Source organism: Hyla sarda, chromosome 1 (genome assembly GCF_029499605.1).
Source record: "Hyla sarda isolate aHylSar1 chromosome 1, aHylSar1.hap1, whole genome shotgun sequence".
NCBI classification, from domain to species: domain Eukaryota; kingdom Metazoa; phylum Chordata; class Amphibia; order Anura; family Hylidae; genus Hyla; species Hyla sarda.
The window spans coordinates 277,976,251-277,991,990 of NC_079189.1; the positions used below are offsets into that span (position 1 = coordinate 277,976,251).

Below are 15,740 nucleotides of genomic sequence, written 5' to 3' on the forward strand. Positions count from 1 at the left end.
TGACCTAACTCAGTGTTTCACAACCAGTGTGCCTCCAGCTGTTGCAAAACTACAACTCCCAGCATGTACGGTGCATGGTGTACGGTGACTGCTGAGAGTTGTAGTTTGCAACAGCTGGAGGCACACCGGTCGTGAAACACTGAGTTAGGTAAAAAAAAACTCTGAGTTTCACAACCAGTGTGCCTTCAGCTGTTGCAAAACTACAACTCTCAGCAGTCACCGACAGCCAACGGGCATGCTGGGAGTTGTAGTTATGCAACCAGCAGATGCACTACTACAACTCCCAGCATGCACTTTAGCTGTTTGTGCAAGCTGGGAGTTGTAGTTATACAACAGCTGAAGGTACACTTTTCCATAGAAAGAATGTGCCTCCAGCTGTTGCAAAACCATAAGTCCCAGCATGCCCATAAGGGAATGCTGGGAGTTGTGGTGGTCTGCCTCCTGCTGTTGCATAACTACAGCTCCCAGCATGCCCTTTTTGCATGCTGGGAGCTGTTGCTAAGCAACAGCAGGAGGCTGTCACTCACCTCCAACGATCCAGACGCTGCAGGTCAGTCCCGCCGCCGCAGCTGCTCCTGGGGCCCCGATCCCAACAGGGGCGTCGGGGATCGGGGTCCCCAGCACCCGGGGTGCATGTCCCGCACCCGCTCACGTCCTCCGGAAGAGGGGCGGAGCGGGTGCGGGAGTGACACCCGCAGCAGGCGCCCTGATTGGTCGGCCGGTAATCCGGCCGACGAATCAGGGCGATCGTGAGGTGCCACCAGTGCCACCTCACCCCTGCAGGCTCTGGCTGTTCGGGGCCGTCAGAGACGGCCCCGAACAGCCAGTAATTCCGGGTCATCGGGTCACTGGAGACCCGATTGACCCGGAATCGCCGCAGGTCACTGGACTGAATTGTCCAGCGATCTACGGCGATCGCCGACATGGGGGGGCATAATGACCCCCCTGGGCGATATGCCGGGATGCCTGCTGAACGATTTCAGCAGGCATCCGGCTCCGGTCCCCAACCGGCTAGCGGTGGGGGCCGGAATTCCCACGGGCGTATGGATACGCCCTCGGTCCTTAAGGACTCGGGATGCAGGGCGTATCCATACGCCCTATGTCCTGAAGAGGTTAAACAGCAGTTCCTCTCCCCTCCCAATGTCTTTACAGGGCTGTGATCATTTTCATGGCACAAAACCTATTGACAGGCTCCCTTTAAGAAGTCAATCACTCTTGATCATAGAGGAAGAACTGTAAAATGCTAGGCACAGAACAAATGGAGATGTTGTCCATAGCCCCAGTTAATGGCAACTTTTATTTTCCAACTTACAAATGAGAGCTGTGACCTGATGCTATTCTATGTGCACATTATTTTCATTTGCACTAGTTTTTAAAAAATCTCCAACATATCGATGTGTACATTGCACCAGGACTGTTTTGTTTGGGCAATAGGGCAATGCCTGGGGTCAGCCCAAGGCCAGAAGTTGTCCAGAGGCCCTGAGTTCAATACACTAAGGTTTATGTTAAGAGCCTGCAAACAAAATGGAATGTGTTAATCCAGCTGGAGTGAATTATAATGGTTGGTAAGATGACCATTAGTGCCTAGATGTACCCAGATGTGCCCAGCTCAGCGTCTGCTACTTTTCCATAGGAGGGAGAAAAGTTTTTCATTAACAGGAAACAGAAGGTCTGGCACCCCATAGATATTAGATGTTGACATCAAATATCTAACACCTATGGGTAGCATAAGTCACAGTGTGGTTCCTTATACTGTTTGGGTAGAGAACTACATATACTTAGTTATATGTATAATTAAGTGCAGAAAAATCAATCACCGGTAGAAATAGTAATAAACCAACTACAAACTGTGAACTCATAGGAACACCAGGTTGGTCATTAGAATAAAATGCACAAGGAAGAACTTGGCATTCACAATTGGTACTACCCATAGCTCCTCAGATTAAGAATGTTTTTATAAGCTCTTAGATGCTTATCATTTATATGTACAAAGAGCAGTATGTGCTGGTTATACATGGTACTGATGTGCCCTTGGCTTTTACAGCAAGAACGATTCCCAATATGTCTTGAAAATTGTTTGAGAAGTACATGGCAGGTAAGAAGCAGCTGGATCACAAAGAAGTCTACACTAAACAATCTGTCACAATGGCCTACATTTCCATTTAATTTGCTATTTGTTGTGTTTATTCGGAGAGCTATACAAGCAGTATGCCTATATTGCCTTCTGCATAGCTGTGAAACTAACAGTATTAAGGGATGTGTTAAAGCAGTTGTCCAAGTTCGACAACCCCTGTTTGTTAAATAGGTTATCAATGGCTTCCCACAGGTGCTGGGGCACACATAGTTGTCAATAGGTTATCAATGGCTTCCCACAGGTGCTGGGACACACATAGTTGTCAATAGGTTATCAATGGCTTCCCACAGGTGCTGGGACACACATAGTTGTCAATAGGTTATCAATGGCTTCCCACAGGTGCTGGGACACCATAGTTGTCAATAGGTTATCAATGGCTTCCCACAGGTGCTAGGGCACACATAGTTGTCAATAGGTTATCAATGGCTTCCCACAGGTGCTAGGGCACACATAGTTGTCAATAGGTTATCAATGGCTTCCCACAGGTGCTGGGACACCATAGTTGTCAATAGGTTATCAATGGCTTCCCACAGGTGCTAGGGCACACATAGTTGTCAATAGGTTATCAATGGCTTCCCACAGGTGCTAGGGCACACATAGTTGTCAATAGGTTATCAATGGCTTCCCACAGGTGCTAGGGCACACATAGTTGTCAATAGGTTATCAATGGCTTCCCACAGGTGCTAGGGCACACATAGTTGTCAATAGGTTATCAATGGCTTCCCACAGGTGCTGGGACACCATAGTTGTCAATAGGTTATCAATGGCTTCCCACAGGTGCTGGGACATCATAGTTGTCAATAGGTTATCAATGGCTTCCCACAGGTGCTGGGGCACACATAGTTGTCAATAGGTTATCAGTGGCTTACCACAGGTGCTGGAACATCCCTAGTTGTCGATAGGTTGTCAGTGGCTTACCACTGGTGCTGGAACATCCATTTCTCGATAGGTTGTCAGAGGCTTACCACAGGTGCTGGGACACCATAGTTGTCGATAGGTTGTCAGTGGCTTCCCACAGGTGCTGGGACACCATAGTTGGCGATAGGTTGTCAGTGGCTTCCCACAGGTGCTGGGACACCATAGTTGGCGATAGGTTGTCAGTGGCTTACCACAGGTGCTGGGACACATATGATCAGCTTTAAATCCAGCAACAGGTCTTAAAACATTACACTGTTTTAAATGTGAGCTATAGACTGTCTGTGTAATGCAGCAACATGCTGGGTCCTCCAAAGTGGGAGACACTCTAACTCAGGTATCCTGAAATCCAGCTATCAATTATCTGTCAGGGGAGCATTTGAGGCCATGTTACACGTCAGATGGTTGGCTAAAACTGGTAGGTTTGGGTGATAATAAGGCGTATAGCCATCTTAAGATTGTTATGAACTAGTCTGTTTCATTATGAACAATTGTGGAGTCCACAACAATGGAAGGAGACCCAGGTCAGGGGCAGGGAGAACCAGCCATGGTTATTGATAAAATAGCAACCCCAATTCATGAAGACCCACTTGTGACTATTGATGAAAAAGCAGCCCCAGGTAAGGGACAGGGAAGCCTATCCATAGGGAAACCCTCCTATGGCTATTTATGGAAGATCAACCCAAGGTCAAGGGCAGGGAGACCCTCCCATGGACCCTCCCATGGATATTGTTGGAAGAGCAGCCTCAGGTCAGGGAGTCCCTCCCATGGACCCTCCCATGGATATTGTTGGAAGAGCAGCCTCAGGTCAGGGAGTCCCTCCCATGGATATTGTTGGAAGAGCAGCCTCAGGTCAGGGAGTCCCTCCCATGGATATTGTTGGAAGAGCAGCCTCAGGTCAGGGAGACCCTCCCATGGATATTGTTGGAAGAGCAGCCTCAGGTCAGGGAGACCCTCCCATGGATATTGTTGGAAGAGCAGCCTCAGGTCAGGGAGACCCTCCCATGATTATGCATTTTCATTTTACCAGGCAGCAATGTAGTTACAACTATATGGGGGGACAAGTTGGGACTTACAGCATGTGTCCAAGCACCAGTCTATTGACATCTCCAGTAATGCATTGGTTCTGTGGATAATTTAATGGGGCCACAACACATGATACAGTTGAACTTTCTGGAGTAAAAAAAACAAAAAAAACTTTTATACAGAAATGTTTTTAATTTTTTATTATTGACAGGAAAAAAAAGAGTTGCACAATCTGGCAGGAGAGTGGTATGTTGGCAGTGTACCCAGCAGTGCTGCCCTGGCATCATCCACATGTGGCTGCACAGAGACTCTCTACTTTCTGTCTTAGTTCTTGGAAATCTGTCTGGTGGGAATTGCAGGATTTTGTTGATTTACGAACTCATTAGGAATAAGGACTTCCTACTGGATTAACCCTTTACTGCTTCCCTTGAAAGCAGTGTATGTGGAAAAGACAATGTCACTAGACTGCAACCCACTGTTGTGCAGTGTATATTGTGGACTGTACACAGGGTATACCACAGGCAGATATTAAGCATTCCATAGGGAGTTGTCAGGGAGTTTGTGGACTGTACACAGGGTATACCACAGGCAGATATTAAGCATTCTATAGGGGTCAGGTAGTATGTGGACTGAACACAGGGTATACCACAGGCAGATAATAGGCATTCTATGGGTGTCAGGGAGTATGTGCACAAGGTATAAAACAGGCAGATAATAGGCATTCTATAGGTGTCAGGTAGTATGTGGACTGTACACAGGGTATACCACAGACAGATAATAGGCATTCTATAGGTGTCAGGGAGTATGTGGACTGTACACATGGTATACCACAGGCAGATAATAGGCATTCTATAGGTGTCAGGTAGTATGTGGACTGTACACAGGGTATACCACAGGCAGATAATAGGCATTCCATAGGTGTCAGGGAGTATGTGGACTGTACACAGGGTATACCACAGGCAGATAATAGGCATTCTATAGGTGTCAGGGAGTATGTGGACTGTACACAGGGTATACCACAGGCAGATATTAAGCATTCTATAGGGAGTTGTCAGGTAGTATGTGGACACTACACAGGGTATACCACAGGCAGATATTAAGCATTCTATAGGGAGTTGTTAGGGAGTATGTGGACTGTACACAGGGTATACCACAGACAGATATTAAGCATTCTATAGGGAATTGTCAGTGAGTATGTGGACTGTACACAGGGTATACCACAGGCAGATATTAAGCATTCTATAGGGAGTTGTCAGGGAGTATGTGGACTGTACACTGGGTATACCACAGGCAGATAATAGGCATTCTATGGGTGTCAGGGAGTATGTGCACTGTGCACAAGGTATAAAACAGGCAGATAATAGGCATTCTATAGGTGTCAGGTAGTATGTGGACTGTACACAGGGTATACCACAGACAGATAATAGGCATTCTATAGGTGTCAGGGAGTATGTGGACTGTACACATGGTATACCACAGGCAGATAATAGGCATTCTATAGGTGTCAGGTAGTATGTGGACTGTACACAGGGTATACCACAGGCAGATAATAGGCATTCCATAGGTGTCAGGGAGTATGTGGACTGTACACAGGGTATACCACAGGCAGATAATAGGCATTCTATAGGTGTCAGGGAGTATGTGGACTGTACACAGGGTATACCACAGGCAGATATTAAGCATTCTATAGGGAGTTGTCAGGTAGTATGTGGACACTACACAGGGTATACCACAGGCAGATATTAAGCATTCTATAGGGAGTTGTTAGGGAGTATGTGGACTGTACACAGGGTATACCACAGACAGATATTAAGCATTCTATAGGGAATTGTCAGGGAGTATGTGGACTGTAGACAGGGTATACCACAGGCAGATATTAAGCATTCTATAGGGAGTTGTCAGGGAGTATGTGGACTGTACACTGGGTATACCACAGGCAGATAATAGGCATTCTATATGTGTCAGGTAGTATGTGGACTGTACACAGGGTATACCACAGGCAGATAATAAGCATTCTATAGGTGTCAGGGAGTATGTGGACTGTACACAGGGTATACCACAGGCAGATATTAGGCATTCTATAGGGAGTTGTCAGGGAGTATGTGGACTGTACACAGGGTATACCACAGGCAGATAATAGGCATTCTATAGGTGTCAGGGAGTATGTGGACTGTACACAGGGTATACCACAGGCAGATATTAGGCATTCTATAGGTGCCAGGGAGTATGTGGACTGTACACGGGTATACCACAGGCAGATATTAAGCATTCTATAGGTGTCAGGGAGTATGTGGACTGTACACAGGGTATACCACAGGCAGATAATATGCATTCTATAGGTGTCAGGGAGTATGTGGACTGTACACAGGGTATACCACAGGCAGATATTAAGCATTATATAGGGAGTTGTCAGGGAGTATGTGGACTGTACACAGGGTATACCACAGGCAGATATTAGGCATTCTATAGGGAGTTGTCAGGGAGTATGTGGACTGTACACAGGGTATACTACAGGCAGATATTAGGCATTCTATAGGGAGTTGTCAGGGAGTATGTGGACTGTACACAGGGTATACCACAGGCAGATATTAAGCATTCTATAGGGAGTTGTCAGGGAGTATGTGGACTGTACACAGGGTATACCACAGGCAGATAATAGGCATTCTATAGGGAGTTGTCAGGGAGTATGTGGACTGTACACAGAGTATACCACAGGCAGATATTAGGCATTCTATAGGGAGTTGTCAGGGAGTATGTGAACTGTACACAGGGTATACTACAGGCAGATATTAGGCATTCTATAGGGAGTTGTCAGGGAGTATGTGGACTGTATACAGGGTATACCACAGGCAGATATTAGGTATTCTATAGGGAGTTGTCAGGGAGTATGTGGACTGTACACATGGTATACTACAGGCAGATATTAGGCATTCTATAGGGAGTTGTCAGGGAGTATGTGGACTGTACACAGGGTATACCACAGGCAGATATTAAGCATTCTATAGGGAGTTGTCAGGGAGTATGTGGACTGTACACAGGGTATACTACAGGCAGATATTAAGCATTCTATAGGGAGTTGTCAGGGAGTATGTGGACTGTACACAGGGTATACTACAGGCAGATATTAGGTATTCTATAGGGAGTTGTCAGGGAGTATGTGGACTGTACACAGGGTATACTACAGGCAGATATTAGGTATTCTATAGGGAGTTGTCAGGGAGTATGTGGACTGTACACAGGGTATACCACAGGCAGATATTAGGTATTCTATAGGGAGTTGTCAGGGAGTATGTGGACTGTACACAGGGTATACTACAGGCAGATATTAGGCATTCTATAGGGAGTTGTCAGGGAGTATGTGGACTGTATACAGGAATCGGTGTACTCTGTGTCGCAGGCAGGGTGTGTGTGGACTGTGCTTGTTTTGCACAAGGAAACTTTCTACTCCTTCCTCAGATAGGGCGTGCACCGTATAACCACGCCCTATCTTGGAGTAAGCCACGCCCTCTGTGAGCCTCCATTGGCTGAGGTAGTGTCGTTGATCATCTGTGGACACGCCCCTCGGCTCTCCGTATATAGCGCAGTCCTCGCCGCCGTACAAGAGTTAAATATTGCGAGTATACGGTTGAGGATGATCTTTGACAAGGTGAAGAAGTTTGTTGTGCTCCTGGACTGCTCGGAAGAGGACGGCCCCCCGGTGTTCAGCAGCGGGGACGCGGTGTCCGGGAAGGTGCTCCTGGAGCTTGTCAGTGACTGTAAGGTGGAGTCAGTCAAGTTACATGCGGGAGGCTACGCAAAGGTGCACTGGACCGAGTCCCGCAGCGCCGGCTCCAGCACCGCTTACACCCAGAACTACAGCGACGAGGTGGAGTACATGGACCAGAAGGAGACGCTGCTGCAGACAGGTGAGGAGGGCTCCATGCACCGTGTGACCTCCGACCTGCTCGGGCTGCCCCTATTGACCCGGTGCAACTGACAGCTGTGTCCTGTGATGCCCCCGGCCGCTGCTAGCCCTGTCCTCCACAGTGCCCTCCATCAAGGATCTGTCTCTCTGCCCTGTGATGGGTGGCAGCACCCTACATGGCACCAGCTCAGACACCCTGCTGTGTAGGTCTATTGCTTTCTGTTGTCAGCCATGCCAACCTGGAAAAGGCTGAGTGTTCTGTTCTGCCTGGGATTACCAGCATCAAGTCCACTAAACCACTTGGAAACACTAGACGTGTCTGGGCCAGTGTTTCCCAACCAGGGTGACTCCAGATGTGGCAAAACTACAACTCCCAGCATGCCCGGACAGCCAGCGGCTGTCCGGGCATGCTGGGAGTTGTAGTTTTGCAACAGCTGGGGGAAACACTGGTCCTGGGGGAGGGGGAGGGGGGGTCAGGAGAGAGATGTCAGCTGATCAAAGGTGTACCACCATCTTTACTACTTTAATGGGTCATTCACAGCATATATATATATATATATATATATATATATAATGAAGATAGCAGCACTCCAGAGTTTACAGTGAAAATAGTGTAGGGCTTTATCCACCACACATCAGCACGACGTTTCGGCTGTCTCGCACAGCTTGACAATGGCTGTGTGAGACAGCCGAAACGTCGCGCTGATGTGTGGTGGATAAAGCCCTACACTATTTTCACTGTAAACTCTGGAGTGCTGCTATCTTCATTATATATGGATACCAGGACCGCGACCAGGTCTATCTACAGCTTGCACCCACCAACGCCGCTTACAGTGCAGCCCGATTTCTAGAAAAAAAAGATAACATATATAAATCTTTATTATACACACTAGTCCATACATATGTATGACCATCGCCTGCTGGCTACCATAAAGTATAGACAAATCCCTTTGTAAATGCTGAAATATGTTGCATGTATGTACCAGTGGCTTTCAGTATTGTCACCTTATAGACCAGTGTGCCTCCAGCTGTTGCCAAACTACAACTCCAAGCATGCTGGTTCTGTAACAGCTGAAGGCACACTGTTTGGGAAACACTGTCACAGACGGCTGTATTTTCACTCTTTATGTATTGTGGTTTCCTGTCACTGAGCACACTGAAGCATTTAAAGCCCAGCCATGTGACTGACCACAAATTTAAAGGTACCATCCAGTGTCACCCTAAGCAGGATGTGAGCTGAGCGCTCTGGTCTTGTCGGCTTGTTTAGGACCAGTCTAAATCTATTTGTCTTTTGTTTCTCCCTTTAGACAACGGCACCCTTAATGTATTGCCAGCAGGAAAACATGAGTTTCCCTTCACCTTTCAGCTGCCTGAGTGAGTATACGTTTACAGTCTGAGGCAAAAACTTTTTATTAACCAGTTATTGTGCCAACTGGGCATTTGTTCCAAACGCACACTAGATAAGTAAAGAGTATTTAATAGGTATATTAAACTATGATCTGCCTGTGCCTGGTTGTTATTAAACCTTCAAGAATGCGTAGGTTGTATGTAAAAAAAAACAAAAATGTAATAAATAATAATAACAATAATAATGTAATTAATAATAACAATAATAATTTAATTAATAATAATAATAATAATAATAATAATAATAATAATAATAATAATAATAAATTAAATAAAAATGTAACCAGATGGAAGCTTGTGACTTTCTACAGATGATCAGGGGATGCCAATCTAGACTGAAGGCCGTCCTACCTTTACTCTGTATTATTTTGCTTGTGTGTGTTGGGTGCATGAATAGTTTAACCCTACAGTTATGATATAGGATCCACCCTTTTAGACAGCAAGGGAGTCAAACATATGACAATGCCAGTTTCCTGTCGTTGCCCTTTTTAAGCAGCTGTTACAGTTGTTGGCTGTTCATCACATAACTCACTGTATTTTCTTTTCATCTAATAATAAATTCTCTTGACTGTCTTAAAGGAACTTGGTGACCTCCTTTGAAGGAAAGCATGGGTGTGTTCGCTACTGGGTCAAAGCAAAACTGCACCGTCCATGGTCAACGGTCAAGAAAACAAAAAAGGACTTTACAGTGATTGAACCCATTGATATCAACACTCCAGACCTACTGGTAAGAGAGAGACATCAATGTAACACTTTAAGTATAGTGATATATATATATATATAATATATATATATATATATATATATATATATATATATATAATATATATATATATATTTATATATATATATATATATATATATATTTTTTTTTTAAGTTTAACAACTAAACTGATGTAAACTTTTCTCCCACAGGCGCCTCAGGCTGGTACTAAAGAGAAGATTGCACACGCCTGGTACAGCAACCTGGGACAAGTCTCGGTCACGGCCAAGATTGACCGGAAGGGATATACTCCAGGTTAGCAGAGATACTTATTTGCATTAGTTTATGTTGATCTGTATAGATATGACTGTTGCATAGATTTGTCAGCATATCGTTCTCCATAGTTTTTCTGCAATGGTGACCTTTCATGCTGATTATAGCGGATCATTGGGACACCCTCTAATTTACCTTGTTTGGGGAGTATACTAACAAGATTTTCATTTAGGATTCTAAAGCAGTTATTCTCCTATTTTCTTTTCAGGTGAAGTAATCCCAATTTTTGCAGAGATTGATAATTGTACCAGTCGAACAGTTATGCCTAAAGCAGCCATAATACAGTCTCAGACTTTTATTGCTCGTGGTACATCAAAACAGAAGAAATCTGTAGTAGCGACAATGGCTGGGGATGCTGTGCCTGCAGGAAAGCGAGAGACTTGGCATGGAAGAGCCTTGAAAATCCCTCCGCTTGGACCCTCCATTATACAGTGTCGAATCATTCGAGTGGAATACTCTTTGAAGGTAACATTTTCTCACAATCCCATTAAAGTAGTAGTCCAGTATCAAAAACTTATCTCCTATCCTCATGATAGGGCATAAGTGTCAGATCACGAGGGGTCCAAACGCTGGGACCCCCGCGATCTCCTGCTTGGCCTTCTGCATGAATGAAGCGTGTTGACCACAGCACAAAGCTGTTGCCAACACTCCCCCTTCATGCATCTCTATGGGAGAGCCGGAGATACACAAACGCTGCTGTAGAGCTACATGGAGGGGGTGTGTTGGCAACAGCTTAGTGCCGTGGTCAACACGCTTCATTCATGCAGAGAGCCGTACCGCTGTACAGGAGATATCGGTGAGTCCCAGCGGTCTGATCCCCCACTATCTGACACTTAGCTCCTATCCTGCAGATAGGACATGCCTTATTTGATACTGGATAACTCCTTCAAACTAGTATAAAGTTTTTTTATGTTAACTGATGTACATTAATGTTATCAGCGATTATTTTTATTTTGTTTACTTTTTACATTTATTCTATTTTTAGGTGTGTGTAGAAATCCCTGGTTCCTCAAAATTGCTATTAGAACTGCCATTGGTTATTGGAACCATCCCACTCCATCCTTTTGGGAGCCGAACATCTAGTGTGGGTAGTCAGTACAGTGTTAATCTGGACTGGCGGTACTTGACTGCCCCAGAGCAACCAGAACGTAAGTAGCAAACTAGCCTTTTGAGATTTATTAAGGTTGGTCGGTGTGTGTTTGTGTGTGTGTTTTTTTTTTTTTTTTTTTAATTTTTTTTGTCCACTCCCCCAACCCCATTAAAACATAGGTTCTGAAGAAGTTTTTTTAATATTTATTGTATTTTATCATAGCTCCTCCTGAATACTCGTCTATTGTGTCAGAAGAAGAGGTTCAAAACCGCCTGGCACCTCCACGCCATGCCAGTATGGGCTGCATTCTAGAAGGGCCATTTTATGCCTACATCCAGGAATTCAGAAACAGACCTCCTCCTCTCTACTCGGAGGTAAGCATTTACATTGAAAGATAATAGGAAGTTTACCTGCTGATAAACTGTACTGTAGATCATGGCTTAAATAGGACAGTTATGTAATCTAGATGTGAGATTCATTTAGCTTCATTATTGCAATCCTCTCAATGTCTGTCCATTTAAACAGGACGTGAATGTTATTGTCAAGCAGCTGTCTGTCAATTTCAAGTTTGTATGATCCTGTCAGTCTGACATCCAACTCATTGCTACACCCTCCATTGGTTACAGCTAGAGCCTGTAACATACTAGAGTGAGCATGCCACCAATAGATCAGATCTTTAAAGTTCTCATTTTGATGCCTTGTAGCCTGAAGAAATGAATATTTTTAATCCTTATCGGAGTGTCAGGCTGTGTTTGTCATTTGCCTTTGTTAAACATAAGTTCCATCATCTTCCATGTATAATAACTTATTAGGGCTATGAGAAATGCACACTATTTAAAGGGGTATTCCCCATGAAAATTATTTTTTTTTTTTTTAATCAACTGGTGCCAGAAAGTTAACCAGATTTGTAAATGACTTCTATTTAAAAATGTTAATCCTTCCAGTACTTATCTTCTGTATACTTCACAGGAAGTTTTCTTTTTGAATTTCCTTCGTCTGAACACAATGCTCTCTGCTGACACCTCTGTCCATTTTAGGAACTGTCCAGAGCAGGAGAGGTTTTCTATGGGGATTTGCTCTTACTCTGCACAGTTCCTGACATGGACAAAGGTGTCAGCAGAGAGAACTAATGTCAGACAGAAAGGAAATTCCAAAAGAAAAGAACTTCCTCTGTCGTATACAGCAGCACTGGGAAGGTTAATAATTTTAAATAAAAGTGATTTACAAACCTGTTAACTTTCTGGCACCAGTTGATTTAAAAATAAATAAATAAATAAAATGTTTTCCAGTGGAGTACCCCTTCTTTAAACACCTACTACATTAACCCCCTCACTGATTCCCCAGAGCCCTGCTTAGGCAGCTATAAAAACATCAGTGCTAACCCCAAGCATAGCCAGGCAACAGTTTGACTATTTAGAGAGCTGCTGTTTAGGCTTGGTCCCAGCTAACCTAGAAAGCTGCAAGACTCTTGGTTTTAAGCAGGACTAGAATTGCAGCTGTAGGTGCAGTCGACTGTCAGGTTAAGCAGGGTGAAGGGGGAAGCTGCATATAAAAAAGTGTCGCTCGACTCTCCTGTGCTTGTGGGAAAAGCGATCCTCTCCAACCGTAGATAGCAAAGTCCTATTACAGTGTTTCCCAACCAGCGTGCCTCCAGCTGTGGCAAAACTACAGCCCCCAACATGCTGGGAGTTATAGTTTAGCAACTGCTGGAGGCACCCTTGTTGGGAAACACCATCCTTATATAAGGTCCACAGCACCAGTCAGTTAAAAGTTTTCTTTATTCATTTCCATTAAAACCGGCATACAAAAAGTAAAGTGAAGTGTGCAGCAGATATGACCATGGTGAGCCTGTCTGCTGCACATTTAGTTTACTTTTTGTATGGCAATTTTAATGGAAATGAACTTTTAACTGGTGCAGTGGACCTTACATTTGGACGCTGCATATACTTTCAATCGAAGCTCTCGCTACAGTCTGATACTGAGCAGGCTCTGGAAGATCTTCCTCCTCTCCCTGTGTGACATAAGGATGACCTGATTTATAAGGGAGGTGACACCATGAAGTAAGAGAAGGCATGTTAGCTCTTTGGTGGACACGTCTTTGGGAATACAGGATTAGAAAGTAATGAAAGTCGTATGTATCCCAAAATAGTACTAATGAACACTACAAATGAAAGCCTTTATACAGCTCAGTTAATATACTGATAGATTAGATATTGGCCTAATGGCCCATGAAACAGATAGAAGCTCTCATGCAGTAACATAGACTTAAAAAAGTTGGTCTGGTTGCTTGAGGGGATTGACTTTAATGGACTAAACTCGGTACTGATTATGTTCTGAATATATGTCGTGCATGCGGGACTCAAAAGCATGGCCTGTTGTGTTTTTGAGTCCTGCTCAGACCGTATTCATTCAAGAACTTTTTTTTTTTTTTAAATGCAACAGTTATAGAGGGTTAAAGCTGAACAATAAAACCTTTTTTTATTTTTTCTCATCTTATGGTAGGTTGACCCAAATCCACCCACTTTAGACATACGTCCTCGTTGCATGACCTGTTGAAGAATGATCAAAAAGCAGAGTTGTATCTACATTTTTCATTGAAAGCAGATGATTCTTCCAAAGAAAGACTGCCCCCGCCCCCAACAACTGTCTATAAGGATTGTTGTCATTACATCTCTCGCTGGGACTGAAGGGCGATTCAAGAGTGCAGGAAGTCTTTGTGTCTGGGATCTTTGTGATGGTACAGAGTTTACCACCCAGCTAGTCTGTGGGGTGGCTCCCTGAAGTAATTCTCATGCAGGGACTGAAGTCGGATGATCTAATAACCACTGATGGTTCTCTGGGCTCTGGAGGCTGGAGAGAATTTAAGGTTCTGGTGTCTCGCTCTATGCATGGTCTCAAGATGGTATTTTTCCCATTTGTTTTCCAATGCCAGAATCCATGTAATTTTAGAGTTGTGTTTTTTTTTTTTTTTTTTGTCTGGTAAAATGTAATATTATGCAAGATTTGTTAAGCATAATCATCATATTCTAGCCGAGACTATCTGACGAAACCAAAATCTGTTTCACAACCCCTTGCTGTATACGGAGTGCTACGGCCATTGGGCCATTTCTTGCAGTCAGACTTGCTGCGCTAGAAATGTTTACTTATATATTTATACATTTTACATGGCTGGCATTCAAAGGGGTAGTCCAGTGGTGAAAAACGTATCCCCTATCCTAAGGATCAGGGATAAGTTTGAGATCGCTGGGGGGTCCGTCCGCTGAGGCCCCCTGCGATCTCTCTGTACGGGGGCCAGGCTCTCCGCCAGATAGCTGGTGTCGACCACCTCATGAAGCTGTGGCCGACACACCCCCTCAATACATCTCTATGGCAGAGCTGGAGGTTGCCGAAGGCAGCGCTCCGGCTCTGCCATAGAGTTGTATTGAAGGGGGCGTGTCGGCCGCCGCTTCGTGCGGAGGTCAACACACCCCCTTCCTGCGGGCTGTCGGGGTGCCGAACAGGAGATTGCGGGGGGCCCCAGTGGTCGGACCCCCCGCGATCTGCAACTTATCCCCTATCCTTAGGATAGGGTGTAAGTTGTTCACCACTGGATATCTCCTTTAATAAAATGGCATCTTATAGGATTGCATAAATATTGAGCTCTGTAAAAGATATATAATATAATATATTCTAACCTGTGAAATGTAAAATTTTATGTTCGCTATGAATGGGGGGGCTTTGTCAAACACTTGGTGCAAAGTTGATAGAGTTGCGTTAAGGTAAATTATTATTTTTTTTTTTTAAATGAAGCATGAATGTACTTTATGGAAATGTGACCATTTTACAGTATTACTCGGATGGAAAAATGTGGTTAGATTTGAAGTGAAATTTTAAACCTTATGGTGCTAAAGTGCCTTAAACCCTGTAGATAACTGTATTTGTATGATTTTTATTTTCATATAATTTTTTTGGTTTTTATGTAGCCATTGGTTAAATAACACACAATCACATTGCCTTATGCAGCGGTACTTTCGCATGGGTCCATAGTTTAAATAATCAAACAAATCATTCCTGGTCCTTTTAAAGAAAATCTAAAGTTTTTACATTTGGGTGCACATTACAGAAATTTGCTATGGCATTGTTACACTTCTTTTTTTATTGTCATATAAGGTTGTTATGCATTTTTGTTACAATGATCCACTGTCCACTTTATGAGCCAGAAATGTTCTTTTGTATGTATTTGTATTGA

General features: G+C 44.1%; 1 protein-coding gene across 11 annotated transcripts in view; it reads left to right on the forward strand.

Annotated features, from left to right (window-relative positions):
* ARRDC2 (arrestin domain containing 2) overlaps nucleotides 1-15,335 on the forward strand; it is a 235,915-nt gene extending 220,580 nt beyond the window's left edge. For 8 of the 11 annotated variants that reach the window (XM_056572934.1, XM_056572912.1, XM_056572944.1 and 5 more), the window contains 8 exons: nucleotides 2,045-2,095; nucleotides 9,287-9,353; nucleotides 9,966-10,113; nucleotides 10,302-10,404; nucleotides 10,631-10,887; nucleotides 11,408-11,570; nucleotides 11,735-11,886; nucleotides 14,015-15,335. In XM_056572934.1, the coding sequence (XP_056428909.1) occupies nucleotides 2,089-2,095; nucleotides 9,287-9,353; nucleotides 9,966-10,113; nucleotides 10,302-10,404; nucleotides 10,631-10,887; nucleotides 11,408-11,570; nucleotides 11,735-11,886; nucleotides 14,015-14,068 (951 nt within the window). In that variant the 5' untranslated portion in view covers nucleotides 2,045-2,088 and the 3' untranslated portion in view covers nucleotides 14,069-15,335. Of the gene's footprint in view, nucleotides 1-2,044; nucleotides 2,096-7,645; nucleotides 7,981-8,040; nucleotides 8,183-9,286; nucleotides 9,354-9,965; nucleotides 10,114-10,301; nucleotides 10,405-10,630; nucleotides 10,888-11,407; nucleotides 11,571-11,734; nucleotides 11,887-14,014 lie in introns of those variants that run through there. The other 3 variants (XM_056572886.1, XM_056572903.1, XM_056572896.1) reach the window with 3 other exon arrangements.
* The last annotated feature ends 405 nt before the right edge of the window (nucleotides 15,336-15,740 follow it).